This window comes from Eublepharis macularius, chromosome 4, assembly GCF_028583425.1.
Source record: "Eublepharis macularius isolate TG4126 chromosome 4, MPM_Emac_v1.0, whole genome shotgun sequence".
In the NCBI taxonomy this organism is placed as follows: Eukaryota; Metazoa; Chordata; class Lepidosauria; order Squamata; family Eublepharidae; genus Eublepharis; species Eublepharis macularius.
The window spans coordinates 23,414,198-23,427,549 of record NC_072793.1 but is presented as its reverse complement, the minus strand read 5'-3'; the positions used below and the strand labels follow the sequence as shown (position 1 = coordinate 23,427,549).

The 13,352-nt window shown below is 48.4% G+C and overlaps 1 protein-coding gene across 2 annotated transcripts in view; it reads right to left on the bottom strand.

Moving 5' to 3' along the window:
- The window catches only part of BAHCC1 (BAH domain and coiled-coil containing 1), a 109,589-nt gene that overhangs the window by 23,319 nt on the left and 72,918 nt on the right, over positions 1-13,352 (bottom strand). For both annotated transcript variants that reach the window (XM_054978119.1, XM_054978120.1), the window contains exons 9-13: positions 10,845-11,160; positions 9,155-9,847; positions 5,147-5,349; positions 4,426-4,562; positions 3,973-4,098 (exon numbers count right to left, since the gene is read on the bottom strand). In XM_054978119.1, coding sequence (XP_054834094.1) covers positions 3,973-4,098; positions 4,426-4,562; positions 5,147-5,349; positions 9,155-9,847; positions 10,845-11,160 — 1,475 coding nt within the window. The remainder of the gene's footprint in view (positions 1-3,972; positions 4,099-4,425; positions 4,563-5,146; positions 5,350-9,154; positions 9,848-10,844; positions 11,161-13,352) is intronic.

Below are 13,352 nucleotides of genomic sequence, written 5' to 3'. Positions count from 1 at the left end.
GGCTTGTTGCTAACAAGCCTGCAGAAAAATGTTCTATCCCTGTAAACAAGCAGCTGGCACTTTTCGTGGCATGGAGGTAAATAACACCCCTTTAAAACTCAATTAAATAGATCATTTTTTCCTCCAGGAAGTTGGCAACCCTGATATATACTCACAACTGCCCACCTACACTTATCCCCCTCCCCCCCAATGTTATGTTACCGGTGGCAAGGCCACTAGTGGAATGTGCTGACACCATTTGACACTGTGATAGAGCCAGGGCTTTTTTTTCAGCGGGAACGCGGTGGAACGGAGTTCCAGAACCTCTTGAAAGTGGTCACATGGCTGGTGGCCCCACCCCCTGATCTCCAGACAGAGAGGAGTTTAGATTGCCCTCCATGCTGCTTGGTGCAGAGGGCAATCTCAACTCCCCTCTGTCTGGAGATCAGGAGGCGGGGCCACCAGCCATGTGACCATTTTCTCTGAAGGCAACCCACTGAGTTCCACCACCTCTTTTCCCAGAAAAAAAGCCCTGGATAGAGCCATTATTATCCATCCTACAGAATGGCCAAACATGTTTTGCACTTCATGAAATCCTGCAATGTGTTTTATTAGAGACTGTATCAAGGTAGAGTGTGTGCATCGTAGATACGCCCTCTCCCAAGTCTCTAAACATGTCACAACTGTACTTGGTATTATCACTGGCCCTAGATATTAATCCCTTCCTGCAAGCGGAAGAGTTTTGTGTCCCTGGATTTCCCCTTGCAAGCAACTGGGAATTGTGAATGCTACTGGGGGCCGTCTGGGAGCTAATGGAACTTAAAGAATGGAATCTCATATAACTCAAAAAGGAAGCATAGCTTTTAAAATTTGCCTGGGAACATACCCTGGTGAAGCGTCTTCAGGAATTTTATAAATGTACACTAAAAATGCTGCAGGGGGGAGGGGGAAGGTTGTCACTTAAGAGTCCCATTTATAGCATTCGTCTGACACACACACCCTTCGTTGTTCCTTGGATATCACTCGATAGTTGAGTAGCACCACGGCAGAGACTCGCCACCAAAGCAGCTAACAGTGGTTTCCCTTTTGAGTTTGACTTTACATTAACCCACACAGATTTTTGCAAGCACTGAGGAGGGGAAAGGAATTCCATTTTTCCCCAGGATAAATTCTTGTAATTTGGCGAGGGTTGCAGGGAGGAATGGGAGATCTCCGACGAGCCCTGGAAGGTTTCCACAAGCCATATGGCGGAGCCATGTTGCAACCCAAAGCCAACACTAACTGCTTTTTTTCCCCCTGTAACCTTCACTACATTTGCTAATGTTTTGTGACATAAAACCTAGAGATTAATTTTTTTCTTCTGTCTTAATTGAAGGAACCATTTAGTACAGATTTAACTATTATTACCAAATCATCAGGATTGATGCAGCGCACACACGCGTGCTCCAATCATGTTTGGACTAGCTCGGAGGATTTATGCAAATGGGCCTGCCGGGAGAGGCAATTTGTAGCAGAGAAGGACAATTATACAGGGCCCGTGAGTGCGGGAATGACTGTGCCGGGCGGCTAATGGATAATCATAAAGCGCCAGCAGCAATGAACACCACTGCAGCGTGACCAATGACTTTATACAGCACAGATAAAGAGGCTTTTATGCAACGCTGCCTCCCTCTTCAAAGAGGGGCAATTCTTCCCCCACAGCGGTGCAGGAGGCAAGACAGACATGGGGCTGGGGGGGGGGGGCACAGGGAAACAGGCAACTCTCCAGCCCCGTTCATCTTCCAAGATCCGGCTGTCCACTGCTACATTCCAGGGAAGCATTGCACTTGGTACTGAAATGCAGCTGCTTCTGGGGTGGAGATAACAGCCATGAATGAGAGAGAGGTGGGGTGGGTCCTACCCCTATCGTATCACTCCACTGAGCAAAGTTTATTTATTTATTCATTTATTAATTGAATTATATATACCCCCCTTTGCTTTTGGCTCAAGTTTGAAGGCTTCCTTCTGTCTAAGGAGGCTTCCTCTAACTTAAAGATCCAGAAGAGTTAGCCGTGTTAGTCTGTAGTCGTAAAATAGTGAAGAGTCCAGTAGCACCTTTAAGACTAACCCACTTCACTGTGGCATAAGCTTTCCGAGAACCACGGCTCTCTTCGGCAGATGCAAGTCTGACACATCTGACGAAGAGAGCTGTGGTTCTCAAAAGCTTATGCTAAAATAAAGTGGGTTAGTCTTAAAGGTGCTACTGGACTCTTTACTACTATTTTTCAACTTAAAGGAAAAGTTGGAAGAAGAGGCACTTAAGTTGGAGGACGGCTGGATCCACCCTGGTATCTTGATCTCAAAATATATTATCACCGCCACTTACACATGTACATCTATACACCAAACAGACAAATTGTATGTTCTATACAGGGAGGGACCTGCAAAGATGCATTCAGGACAGGAGACATCTCGTCCCCCTGGTCCCCACTTCCTTTCCACTTGCTCACTCCTTACTCTCCTGTCACTACTCCCCCCTGGCAGTTTCTCTGTCCCCCCTCCTCCCCAGTGCTACACTTCTCTCTCCCTTCTCCCTATTGCTCCAAGACTCCTGCTGCCACCAGCCAGCTGACGGGGGTGGGGTTTGAAGGGGAAAGCACATCCAGTCTCAACCTACCCATCCTCTGGCCACAGCAGTATGCCTCCCCCATCACTGCAGTCCAGGTGATGTCTAGGTTGGGTGTGTTTTCCCATCCAACACCCCCATCAACTGGCCAGTGGTGAGAGGCTTGGAGGAGAGAGTGCACACTTCTTTGCTGCTGGCCAGATGATAGGGGGGTGTAGAGGAAAGCATCTCCAATCCAGACCCCCTTGCCAATCGGCTACCAGGTGGCAGAGTTGCAGGGACTGCCTTCTGTTACAAGCCTTCCACCTCTACCCACGTTTCCCAGCAAAATCTCATTGCACTTGCAAGATCTTCTGAATTATTACCACCAGCTTGTGCACTTGTGCAGACTTTACTTCTTCATTTGAGGAAGGGGGAAATTCACCGTTTTTTTTAAAGGTTTGGGATTTTTCTGCATAGCAGAGGGTCCCCTCAAGTTTGTAGGGAAAAAAATCCGTATCTGGACATGGCTCCACTATGTGGAATTTTAGATCCGCTCTCTGTGGCCATGTTCAGAATTGGACTTAAGGATTTTTGTGGCACTGGTGTTTCTGTCTCTCATCTTACGAACTTGTACTGAATTTTGCAGTACAAGAATGCACGATAAGGCAACGGAGAACAGGTAGGTCTGAATCATCCATCCAAAGCGGAAATTCATAATGATTTCAGCACTTAAAAAAACTAATGTTTGATGTGCCCCCCTAATGAATCACACAGATGCTCTTCTCCCAAAAAGTACACAATGACCTGTGCACACACACAGACTCTCTCTCTTCTCACAGTTGCTGCCTCAACAGCACCATTAGTCTCTTTCACAATACCACCCTAGTAAATATGAGACAGAACTACCCGCAACGACAGCGGCAAGTTCATGTCCTCAAACAGAGGACACCCCCGTGCATCTGTAAAGCGTGGGATGGGGACTGCACGATTTCAAGTGGGAAAGCAGTAGGCGGAAGGGAGATATTGAACCTATCCTGTTACCTGCTCCTTTCTCCTTGTAGTTCTAACTCCAGCCTCTTTTCAGGACTGAAAATGAGTCCAACCGGGAGAAAAAGCACACTGGGGGGAGCAATTATGGGCCGTGGATAAAGGAAAGATCGAGAGCCCCCATTCTGCCTCCTGGTTTTCTCCTTGACAGTCTCCTTCCCACCTTTTACAGGTGATCGGCAGCAACTCTCATTTGCCCATGCCACCTGTAGCATACAGTGAAACTTGCATTCTCTTCAAGAAAGACACATGTGCGCGTACACTTGCTCACAGTTCCAGACAGATACCCAATGCTGTGTGCAGACAGTGCTATGGTGCTCTCTTCCCTTTCTCCCCGCAAGTCACGGCAGATCACTCACTTGACTTTCCTGTTGTCGCTCTTGCTGACTGAACCCTGCCGCAGGGAGCTGAGCGTGCTGGAGTGCTTGCGTTTCCTGGGTCGTCCTGGTCCCCTTCGCGCCGGACTCCGGGAACTCTCATCCCGCCTACAAGCAATAACCACCATAAACCCAGAGGGGAAAGGACAAGAACTTTTCAAATTCCTATATGTTGGAGTCTGGGTAAGTCTTCATTTGATGTGGCGGCATATCTATTTTTCTTTTAAGCTGGGAAGACCTTTAAACTCTTGGGTGCAAGTGAGTTTCGTGCTTGTTCGGCCTTCAAATGCTGTGGACAGATTTACCCCAAGTAAAAAGGACACCCTTGTCCTTCTTACGGTACCATTTTGCCTTACCCACACTCGTTCAAGCAAGCAGGCAGATACATCTCACCAGGAACTTATGGAGGAAGCTAAAGGAAGTTGAGACACTCACTCGTGGTCATGCCGCCTCTGCAGCTTGGCTAGTTCCCTTTGTTTCTCCTTGTAGCGTCGCTGCAGTTCTGCCAGCTGCATACGCATCTCAACCTCTTGGGTGTCCAAGTTCTCAATGGCTGCTTTCAAAGGGCAAACCTGTGGGAATACAGAAAGCCCTTTTCAGTTGTGAGGGAAAGTGTCTATGTACGCCACTTTCTCATTGCCGATTATTTTACGCTTAGCTTTGGCACAGCCCCCTCCTTTCTTTCTTGTAGCAGACCAAAGAGTTAAGTGTCGTTCTAAAGTGGGGGTGGGTTAGAAGGCTAACTGGCTTCCACTTAACATGCCAGAAATCTGACTTGAAAGTGCCAACCAGCCCTGGTCTACCCCATAATAGAATGGTTCTATTGCCTCATCTCACTGAGCTTTGAGAGTAAAAAATATGGACCCCAAATGAGGGGGGGGGGGAGAGTCAAGTCAGGTATTACGGAGAGAGAAACGGATGACCCCAACTAATCCCTCCGGCAGCTGAGCGGAGCTGCAGCAGACAAGATAGCGGAACAGTCTGTCGATTTAAAGGAGTAGACCAGCGGTTGTGGAACAGCAGAATACAATGATCCCGCTTTGTTCTGATTGGCACCCGAAATGCGACCGTTTGGAACGGAAGAAGAGGAGGGGGGCTTCTTTGGCAAACTTCTCCCCCCAATTCCTTTGGCGTGGTTTGGATGCAAGACACTTACTGGCTTGGTCTTAGGGGTCCAGATGTATTTGCGGCGGGAGACCCGCACTTGAGGGCGCAGGTCGACACACGGGGCGGCATCTGCCAGGTTGCAGAGGTCAGGGGGGCGGCTGCTCTCCAGGCCAGTAGCCTCAACCAGGGCCCAGGCTGCTGCGAGAGTGGCCAGGCTTTGCAGATTGAATGCCGCCAGTTCTTCATCCAGCACTGGGGAGAGGAGAAAGGTTAGTACTGGGGGACAGGGTGTGTTCAATGTATCCGAGAGCGTTCCCACACCTCTACTTTAGTCTTTAGTTCTTAGTGGATCTATTCAGGCTGAAAAAAAGCCAGCCAGCCTCAGTCACCGCTACCAATACTCCACGGAGAGAGATCAAGATGGCTAGCTGTGTTAGTCTGTCTGTAGCAGTAGAAAAGAGCAAGAGTCTATAAGCATCTATAAGGCTAACAAGATTTGTGGGAGGGGATGAGCTTTTGTAAGCCACAAGTGAGCTGTGGCTCACGATGGTGTGAGTTTTGTAGCTTCTTTGAATCAACAGAAAACTCTGACTGAGTGTCAGCATGCATCTTGGGCGTGGTGTGCACTACCGGTTATGCGCCATGGACTCATCCAGGAAAACTCCAGCTAGTTTCCTCTGCTCCTTCCCTGAGCACATCTCCTCATTCATTGATAAGGAAGACCGCAAAATGATAGTGACCTGGTCACCGTCCTCATTAAGCAAGCTCAGGAGTCGGGATCGCTCGCAAGAAAAATCTGGTCCTAACTTGCTTCTACCTGTCCCGTTCTCCGTACATCAGTGCTCAGAGCCAACAGACACGCTGCTGTGTGTTCATCTCAGGCACATACCACATATCCATCCAGGCAGAGGGAAGTTAGTGGGATGCTACATACCTCAGCAGGGGGCCAGAGAGGGTAATTCAAGCCAAGGGTCAGCAACTCAGAGCCAGCATTGGCAGAACTTTAGGGAAAGAGGGGCCTCATGAGATACCATTAAACTAGTGGAGGGGTGGGCTTCAGAGAGAAGCAGTACTTTGCAAGGGGAGGGGCTGAAGAGCAATGCCATAAGAGCATTTAAACATGCTTGGAGATACTATGTTGACAGAAGAAGGGAAAAGCATGAATAACAACCTTATTTGGTCGTTGCTCTGTGGGTCACGTTTGGTTACAAGACTATGTGCTTATAAATGTGTCTGCCCACATGTGCGAGAGAGCGTGCAGGGGAGTCCTTATGTGTGGTTTCCGTTCCACTGTGGGCAAGGAACAGTTCCGGTGTGTGAGCAGTAACCGTTTGAATGTAGATGAAAAGCACAGACTTTGCATAGCCACAGGGGGTGATAACCATCTGCACATGTGGGCTGGCGTACACCTCTCTGCTGGGGAGGCGGGAGATGACGGGAGGCTCAAAAGACAACGGAAAGGTGCAGGGACCCAAAAAAGGGAGAGCTTTTCTTGCAATTGTTTTGCTGATGAATTCTTTTTGCAAAAGTCAGAACGCTTGAGCATGTGGAGCTATTTGTTCTCTAAGGCGATGAGATTGTGAAGACACTGTTATTACACCAGAGGCCTAGCAACAGTTTCTTGCGGGAAGGTGTTCATATCTGGTAACACTACTTTGCCCCTTGAAATTGGATAACGCAGATGAATGGGACAGGTATTTCCCAAGACTTCCAAGATCCTCATAATTATAAGCCCTTCCCAATTCTCTGTTTTGCCCCCAATTCCAGATCTGCATTGGAAAATCAACTTGTTGTACACAAACATTGCTTTCTGCATGCAGCCCACAGATAGCTTTCCAGAGTCAGAAACGGTTAATCTTCTCTTACTTCCCAGAGCAAACATTGTGCTGCTTCTGTCCCAACAGTGACTAAGCAATCTCCCAAACTACTGTCGAACTTCTGATTTCTCTTGGCTGTTTGGCAATATACATGATTCCACATCTCTTAGGAGAAATCATTGAATCTTCCGGGGCCCAGGAATAAGCAACAACGAGAGTAGTTTCCGCCTTACTAGTGAAAAAATCTGAAGGGCAGAATTTTCTGTAGCTAACTGCCAGGATATTGGAGAGCTTAAATACAGCTCACCCCATAGCTAAGCAGATACTCAGGGCGGTCATACTCCATAACAAAGCACATCTCAGTCACAATCCAAGAGGGAAGCTAGCAACTCCCTCGGTCTGACTTTATTACAAGAGACCATTCTCAGGATCCAGGCACCCACAGCTATGGTATTGCTTGGGTGTCTCACTCCCTTAATTAACCACCTGGCTGACAGGTTACCCCACCAGTAGTGCAAAGCAAAATGGAGCAATAAAAGCCTGTAAGAAATGCACTTTGAAAAGCAGGCAACCAGCAACCTGGGTGAGCAGGGACTGCTTTGCAAGCCCAGGCGGCGTCTGACAGAGTGGGTTGCTTAACCGAATACGTGGAGATGTCCACAGGGTTATTCGGGAGAGCACAGCTCATTTATACAAACTGGAAGGTTGTATGAGAAGCAGTGGTGAGGCAGATGGTCTGACTTAAGGGATCCCAACTGTTCTTTTGTCTTCCCAAAGCATTTGAACAATTTTTGGAATTATTATGTGTGTGTGAAGGGTTAAGTAAACTATACAGTGTTCTCATGTGTTTATCAACAGAGAGAAGTGGCAGAAGAAAAAGTAGAGAACCTCCCTAGACAATGGCATGTTTGGGGAAGAAGCAGCGGGGCTTGGCAGACGGACATGCTAGTGACTTGTGACATTCAGCTGTCTGATGGGAAACTTGGCTGCGCTCAGGGCTGTTTAAGCAGTGCAAGGGGAGAGGGAGAAAGCTATACAGCAAACGGGGGAGATGCAGATACATCCTTCCATCACTCACATAACCCTGGATGCCTAATGAAAGACAATAAAGGAGAGTGCCCTGGCCATATACTATACCTGCCTAATGTGCCATGTTGAAACCTTTTTCTCCAAGATTTGAGAAAAGATTCCAGGACTTCAGGCTCTAGCCCCTCCCTGCAAGAAAAACTTCCCTCCCGTGAACCAATTTGTTGATCTCTCATTGATAACCGTTATTTCATATCCCGGACCCTATTATAGATACCACCTGACCTGGATAGCCCAGGTAAGCCTCATCTCATCAGATCTCAGGAGCTAGGCAGGGTCCGCCTTGGTTAGTAATTGAATGGGAATTCAATCCAATGAAGACCAGGGTTGCAGAGGCAAGCAATGGCAAACCACCACTCTTAGCCTCTTGCCATGAAAATCCCGACTGGGGGCGGGTCGCCATAAGTCAGCTATGACTTGAGGGCACTCTCTACCACCACTATAGAATAGGAGCTGTAATCAAATTCCTGATCAGGCCGGAGGCACAGTTGAGTATAGGAAAGCAGATGTTCTCGATGCCTCTGTTAACGCTGGAGAATTTGGACCTGACTCTGCAACCTTCTGATAAACTGCTCTCTGCTACTGAAGAGCAAAGATCCCTTGGACACCACCAACAAGACATCCAGACAAGGCTTTGAGTCATGAGATTCTTCTCCCCCTCCATCTCTGCTTGCTACTCATGGCCTTAATCAGGGCTCATTTCGAGGGAGAACGCACAGGAACGCAGTTCCAGCAGTTCCCCAAAAGAGGTCACTGGTCAGGTGGCCCCACCCACCTGACTCTCAGCCATTTTGGGCCCGTTTCAGCCTGGCTTGGGGCCGAAACGGCCCAGATCGGGCCTCTGACAGATGGTGGATCACTCTCCCACTCAGCAGCGGCCCGATCCTGACCATTTTGGGCCCAATTTTGGCCCTGAATGGCCAGGATTGGGTCCAAAACAGCCAGGATAGGTGATGTCAGGGGTGCGTGGCATATGCAAATCAGTTATGCTAATGACACACTTCTGGTGATGTCAAGGGGTGTGGCATATGCTAATGAGTTGTGCTAATGATTTATGCTAATAAGTTCCTCCAGCTCTTTTTCTACGAAATGACCCCTGGCCTCAATGAAAGGGGAAGGGAGAAGGCAGGGACCAGAGCCCTCGACTTGCTTACCGTGGGAGGCAGTGTCACAGTGCTGCTGCCGGAGTTCCAGTTCAGCCAGCTCACTGAGCAGGGCAATGCCAGGAATCCCTGAACTGCACGGGGAAGGCAAGGAAAGGGGGGCTGCAGGAGTCGGAGGATCCAAAGGTGGGAGCTCGCCCAGATCTATGCTGGCAGCAATGAGAACATCCAGGCCACATGGTACTGCCTGCACATCAGTATGAGTTGAGGGGACATCTGGCGAACCAACGTCACTTTCAGTCTCCTGGAAGCCATCCTCCAGGGCTGCAGCTGGGCTGTCCTCCACAGCCATGGCCTCTGGGGAAGGCCCCGGAAGGGCTGCCACTGGCTTGGCCTCTTCCTGATGTTCTTGTGGGGCCGAGTCCAAGTTGTCCGGGCTGTCCCCGACCAGCAGGGGGCAACATGGTGTCTCCTTGGTAAGTTCCGGAGAGCTTGGCCTCTGGGGGTGCACAAGGAGATGGGGCGGATGAGGGTGGGAAGGTTCCACTTCAGTGTCCGCAGCCCCAAGGGATTGGCTAGCTTCTGTCTCGCAGCGTGGCTCCTGCTCTGGTGGGAAGGTGCGTGACTGTTCTGGCTCGGCTGCCGTGGAAACAGTTTGCATAGTGTCGGGATCAGCTGGATCCAGGGGTAACGGTGATGCATAGCCCAGACCAGCCACAGGATAGGAATAACCAGGGGGAAGGTCTGTTGAAAGAGAAAGGAGGAGTAGAAAGGTAAGTGACAGCTAAAGGACAGGACCTCCTCAGAACAAAGAGCCTGCCGGTGTGACCCTGAACTCTCCATATCACACAGAACACATATCAACATCCAAAGGAAGGACATCCTTCTGAGCAGGGCTTTTTTTCAGCTGGAATGCAGGGGAACGGAGTTCCGGAACCTCTTGAAAATGGTCACATGGCTGGTGGCCCCGCCCCCTGATCTCCAGACAGAGGGGAGTTTAGATTGCCCTCCAAGCCGCTTGGTGCAGAGGGCAATCTAAACTCCCCTCTGTCTGGAGATTAGGGGGCAGGGCCATCAGCCTTGTGACCATTTTCTCTGAGGGCAACCCGCTGAGTTCCACCACCTCTTTTCCCAGAAAAAAAGCCCTGCTTCTGAGCCACATATCTTGACCCAAGTCCTTCCACAGTCCTTGTAGACACTATGGGAAATGCCTTCATATTCTGTAAACAAGTCAGGGAAATTCGAAACAAACAAACAAACAAACTCCCTTGCCAATTTATTCCAGTTTGGATTTTTGCAGAGTTATCTGTTCTGCAAGATGCCCAGGAAAATGGTATGGTACATTAGGGTAAAATGCTACAGGCCAAGAGATCTTGATCTTGCAAATCCTACATGGACTCTAGAACTGATCATGAGCCTTCTGCAGGCACTTCCCATTGAATCCCATTTTTAAAATCTTACACTCATAAAGACCAGAAATGTGTGTATTTTAGGAACAATAAACAGGATTTAGGCTGTGTTTTTCATAATTAGTGCAACACGCTGGCATCGAAACATTGCTGAAGTAGAGATCATGCCCGTAGTAGGACATGCATCATAACACTTATTAAGGAGCCCATGCCAAGGAATTTAAAAACAAGTCTTACATCAAAACGGATTGCCTTAGCAAGTCCCAAAGGCAAAGGAACTGTGCATATATAGTCTGCCCCCCTCTCAGTCTTGGCCTGTGATGAATCTCTACCTGGTTCCAGTGATTTGGGATAGTCCTGGGCTGGCTGGCCCTCTGGCTGCTTGTCCTCAGACTCGGGACCAGTGGAGCTCTGTGAGGGCACTGGACTTACAGCTGGCGAGCGGGGAACCACAGCAGGGCAGACAGGTAAAGTGCAGGGGGCAGGGCATTTGGGCGGGTGGCAGCATGGGGAGAGCTTGGCTGAGCAGGCAGCTGCTGTGGACAGGCCCTTTGGGGGAGCATTTAAGGCAACAGCTTTGTGGGATGGTTTGAGCGGCTTCTCGGGGCCTGGCATCTCCAGCTCGGGGGGCGGCTCTTCGGGTTTCCGCTGAAAAAACGAAAGAGAAAGGAGGTCAGTGATCAATGGTGAAAGCCAGGAAGCAGGTGCCAGTAAACCTATCTGTAGTTTCTGTACACTCTGATGCTCTACATAAAGGCCTGATAAGCATCTCTGTGTACCCCTTCCATAGCCTTACTTCCTCCTGTCTCTTTCTCTACACATCAACTCTGAAATACAACCCACCCTGGATGCCATGCTCAGACTGAGTATGGGGGCCACTGATTTGAACTACATCTCCTTTGAGATCCGATGGAAATAAGAACCTCTTTGGTTTTAAGGAAGGGTTGGATGCAATTTTGAGCTTTTGATCCTCATAACTCAGGACCAGGGCTTTTTTTCTGGGAAAAGAGGTGGTGGAACTTAGTGGGTTGCCAGCACAGGGGGCAACTCTTGGCGGGAGGTGGTGCCCCTGGTACCACATGTGCACGTGCAAAGTGCACACATGCTCCCAGGGCCAATGACGTCACTTTGGGTCAGCTGGAACAAGGGGGGAGTTTTTAGAAGTTTAAATCACCTTTGGTGAAAATGATCACATGGCCAGTGGCCCCGCCCCCTGATCTCCAGACAGAAGGGCGCAATCTCAACTCCCCTCTGCCTGGAGATCAGGGGCCACCAGCCATGTGACCATTTTCAAGAGGTTCCGGAACTGCGTTCCCCCGCGTTCCAGCTGAAAAAAAGCCCTGCTCAGGACTCTGAGTACTTTGGGTGCTTATAGCTAACAACAAATTCTGAACCCAAGTTCTGGCCCAAGAAATGCTAAATGATGCATCTTGTATGAATTCTGGAAATTAAACCCAATTTACTAAGTTTTATTTTATATACTTTCTTCAGCATCTGCCATTCACAAGGAAGGGCAAGGGGCTCAGCAGGTACAACAATCCCATGCCCTGATCAATGGAAACCTCATTCCGCCTAGTTTCCAAGAATTCACTGGGCATTTTTGACATTCTTTCAAGCCCCTCTTTACAATTGTAAAAATTTGCCTTCGGGAAATCTGAGCTCCAAGGAAAGCTGAATCCTGAACCTAGGATAATACTGTTTCCCACCACTCTCCAGCTGCTTACAGAATTTAAACATGCCCAAAGCACCAATCGTGTTGCTTTGGAGTAAGGAAGAGTGTGATTCTTTCACATAGGATCTTAATTTCCCTAACCACCACCACCACCATTTTCTCTAGGATAACAAAGGATTTGGCTAGAGACAGAGGCCTGTACCCCAAAACTGATGAGTTGCACAAAGGTCATGGAATGGGACTTCCTCCATTGCAGCCCGCTGAGTCCTCCACCGCCACCCCAATCGGTCCCCAGGCATCAGAGGGCCCTCATAGAAAGAACCAAGGCAAAGTAGGAGGGCAGCAAAAATCAACGTCTTCCTCCACTAATGGAAGGACACTTCTGTCAGCAAAAACGATGCTAGGATGCAAGCCGTGATGCTGAGTGGCATGGAACGGCACACTATCCCATTTCCTTTGAAAAGATGCTGTGGATACACCCCAAAAAATCTCCTTAATTTATTCTTCAGCATCACCCTCTTGTTGGAAGAAATGCAATAATGAGGGTAATTTTGCTCACTGTTGGTGGGAATGTCCCTTGATATCTCGATTTTGGTCAGAAATACTAAATATTATTAAGGAAATAACAGGGTACAGTGTCCCTATGTCACCAAAAGTAATCTTCTTGGGACTGTGGGATCAGACATCAATCCCAAATGTTAGAAGAGACCTTATCAACTCTCTCCTGGTGGCAGCTAGGAGTGCAATAGCAACCAAATGGAAAGACCAATCTCCACCTACTACAGAACTTTGGTATACAAAAATCTGGAACCATTTGATAATGGAAAAAATAACTGACAATCTACATCAGACGGAATATCAATCTTCGGGATCAAACTTCTGGGAAAAATGGATCCCATTTTACGAATTCATAGAAGCAAGAGATCTGCAACCTCCCTCTTCACACCACTCATTGTTAATGTATTAAAGTTGAAGCACTGTGTTAATATTTGTAAATGCAATGTATTATATTGGTTTGTTGTTTGATTATTGTTACAGTTCTGAAATTGAATAAAAATATTTTTTTTAAAAAAAGATGCTGTGGATAAGTTTTGCTCTCATTGGGGTTTGAATATACATGACATTTCGAGCCCGGTCTCATTGAGCACAGAACCTACGGGTTGCGGGG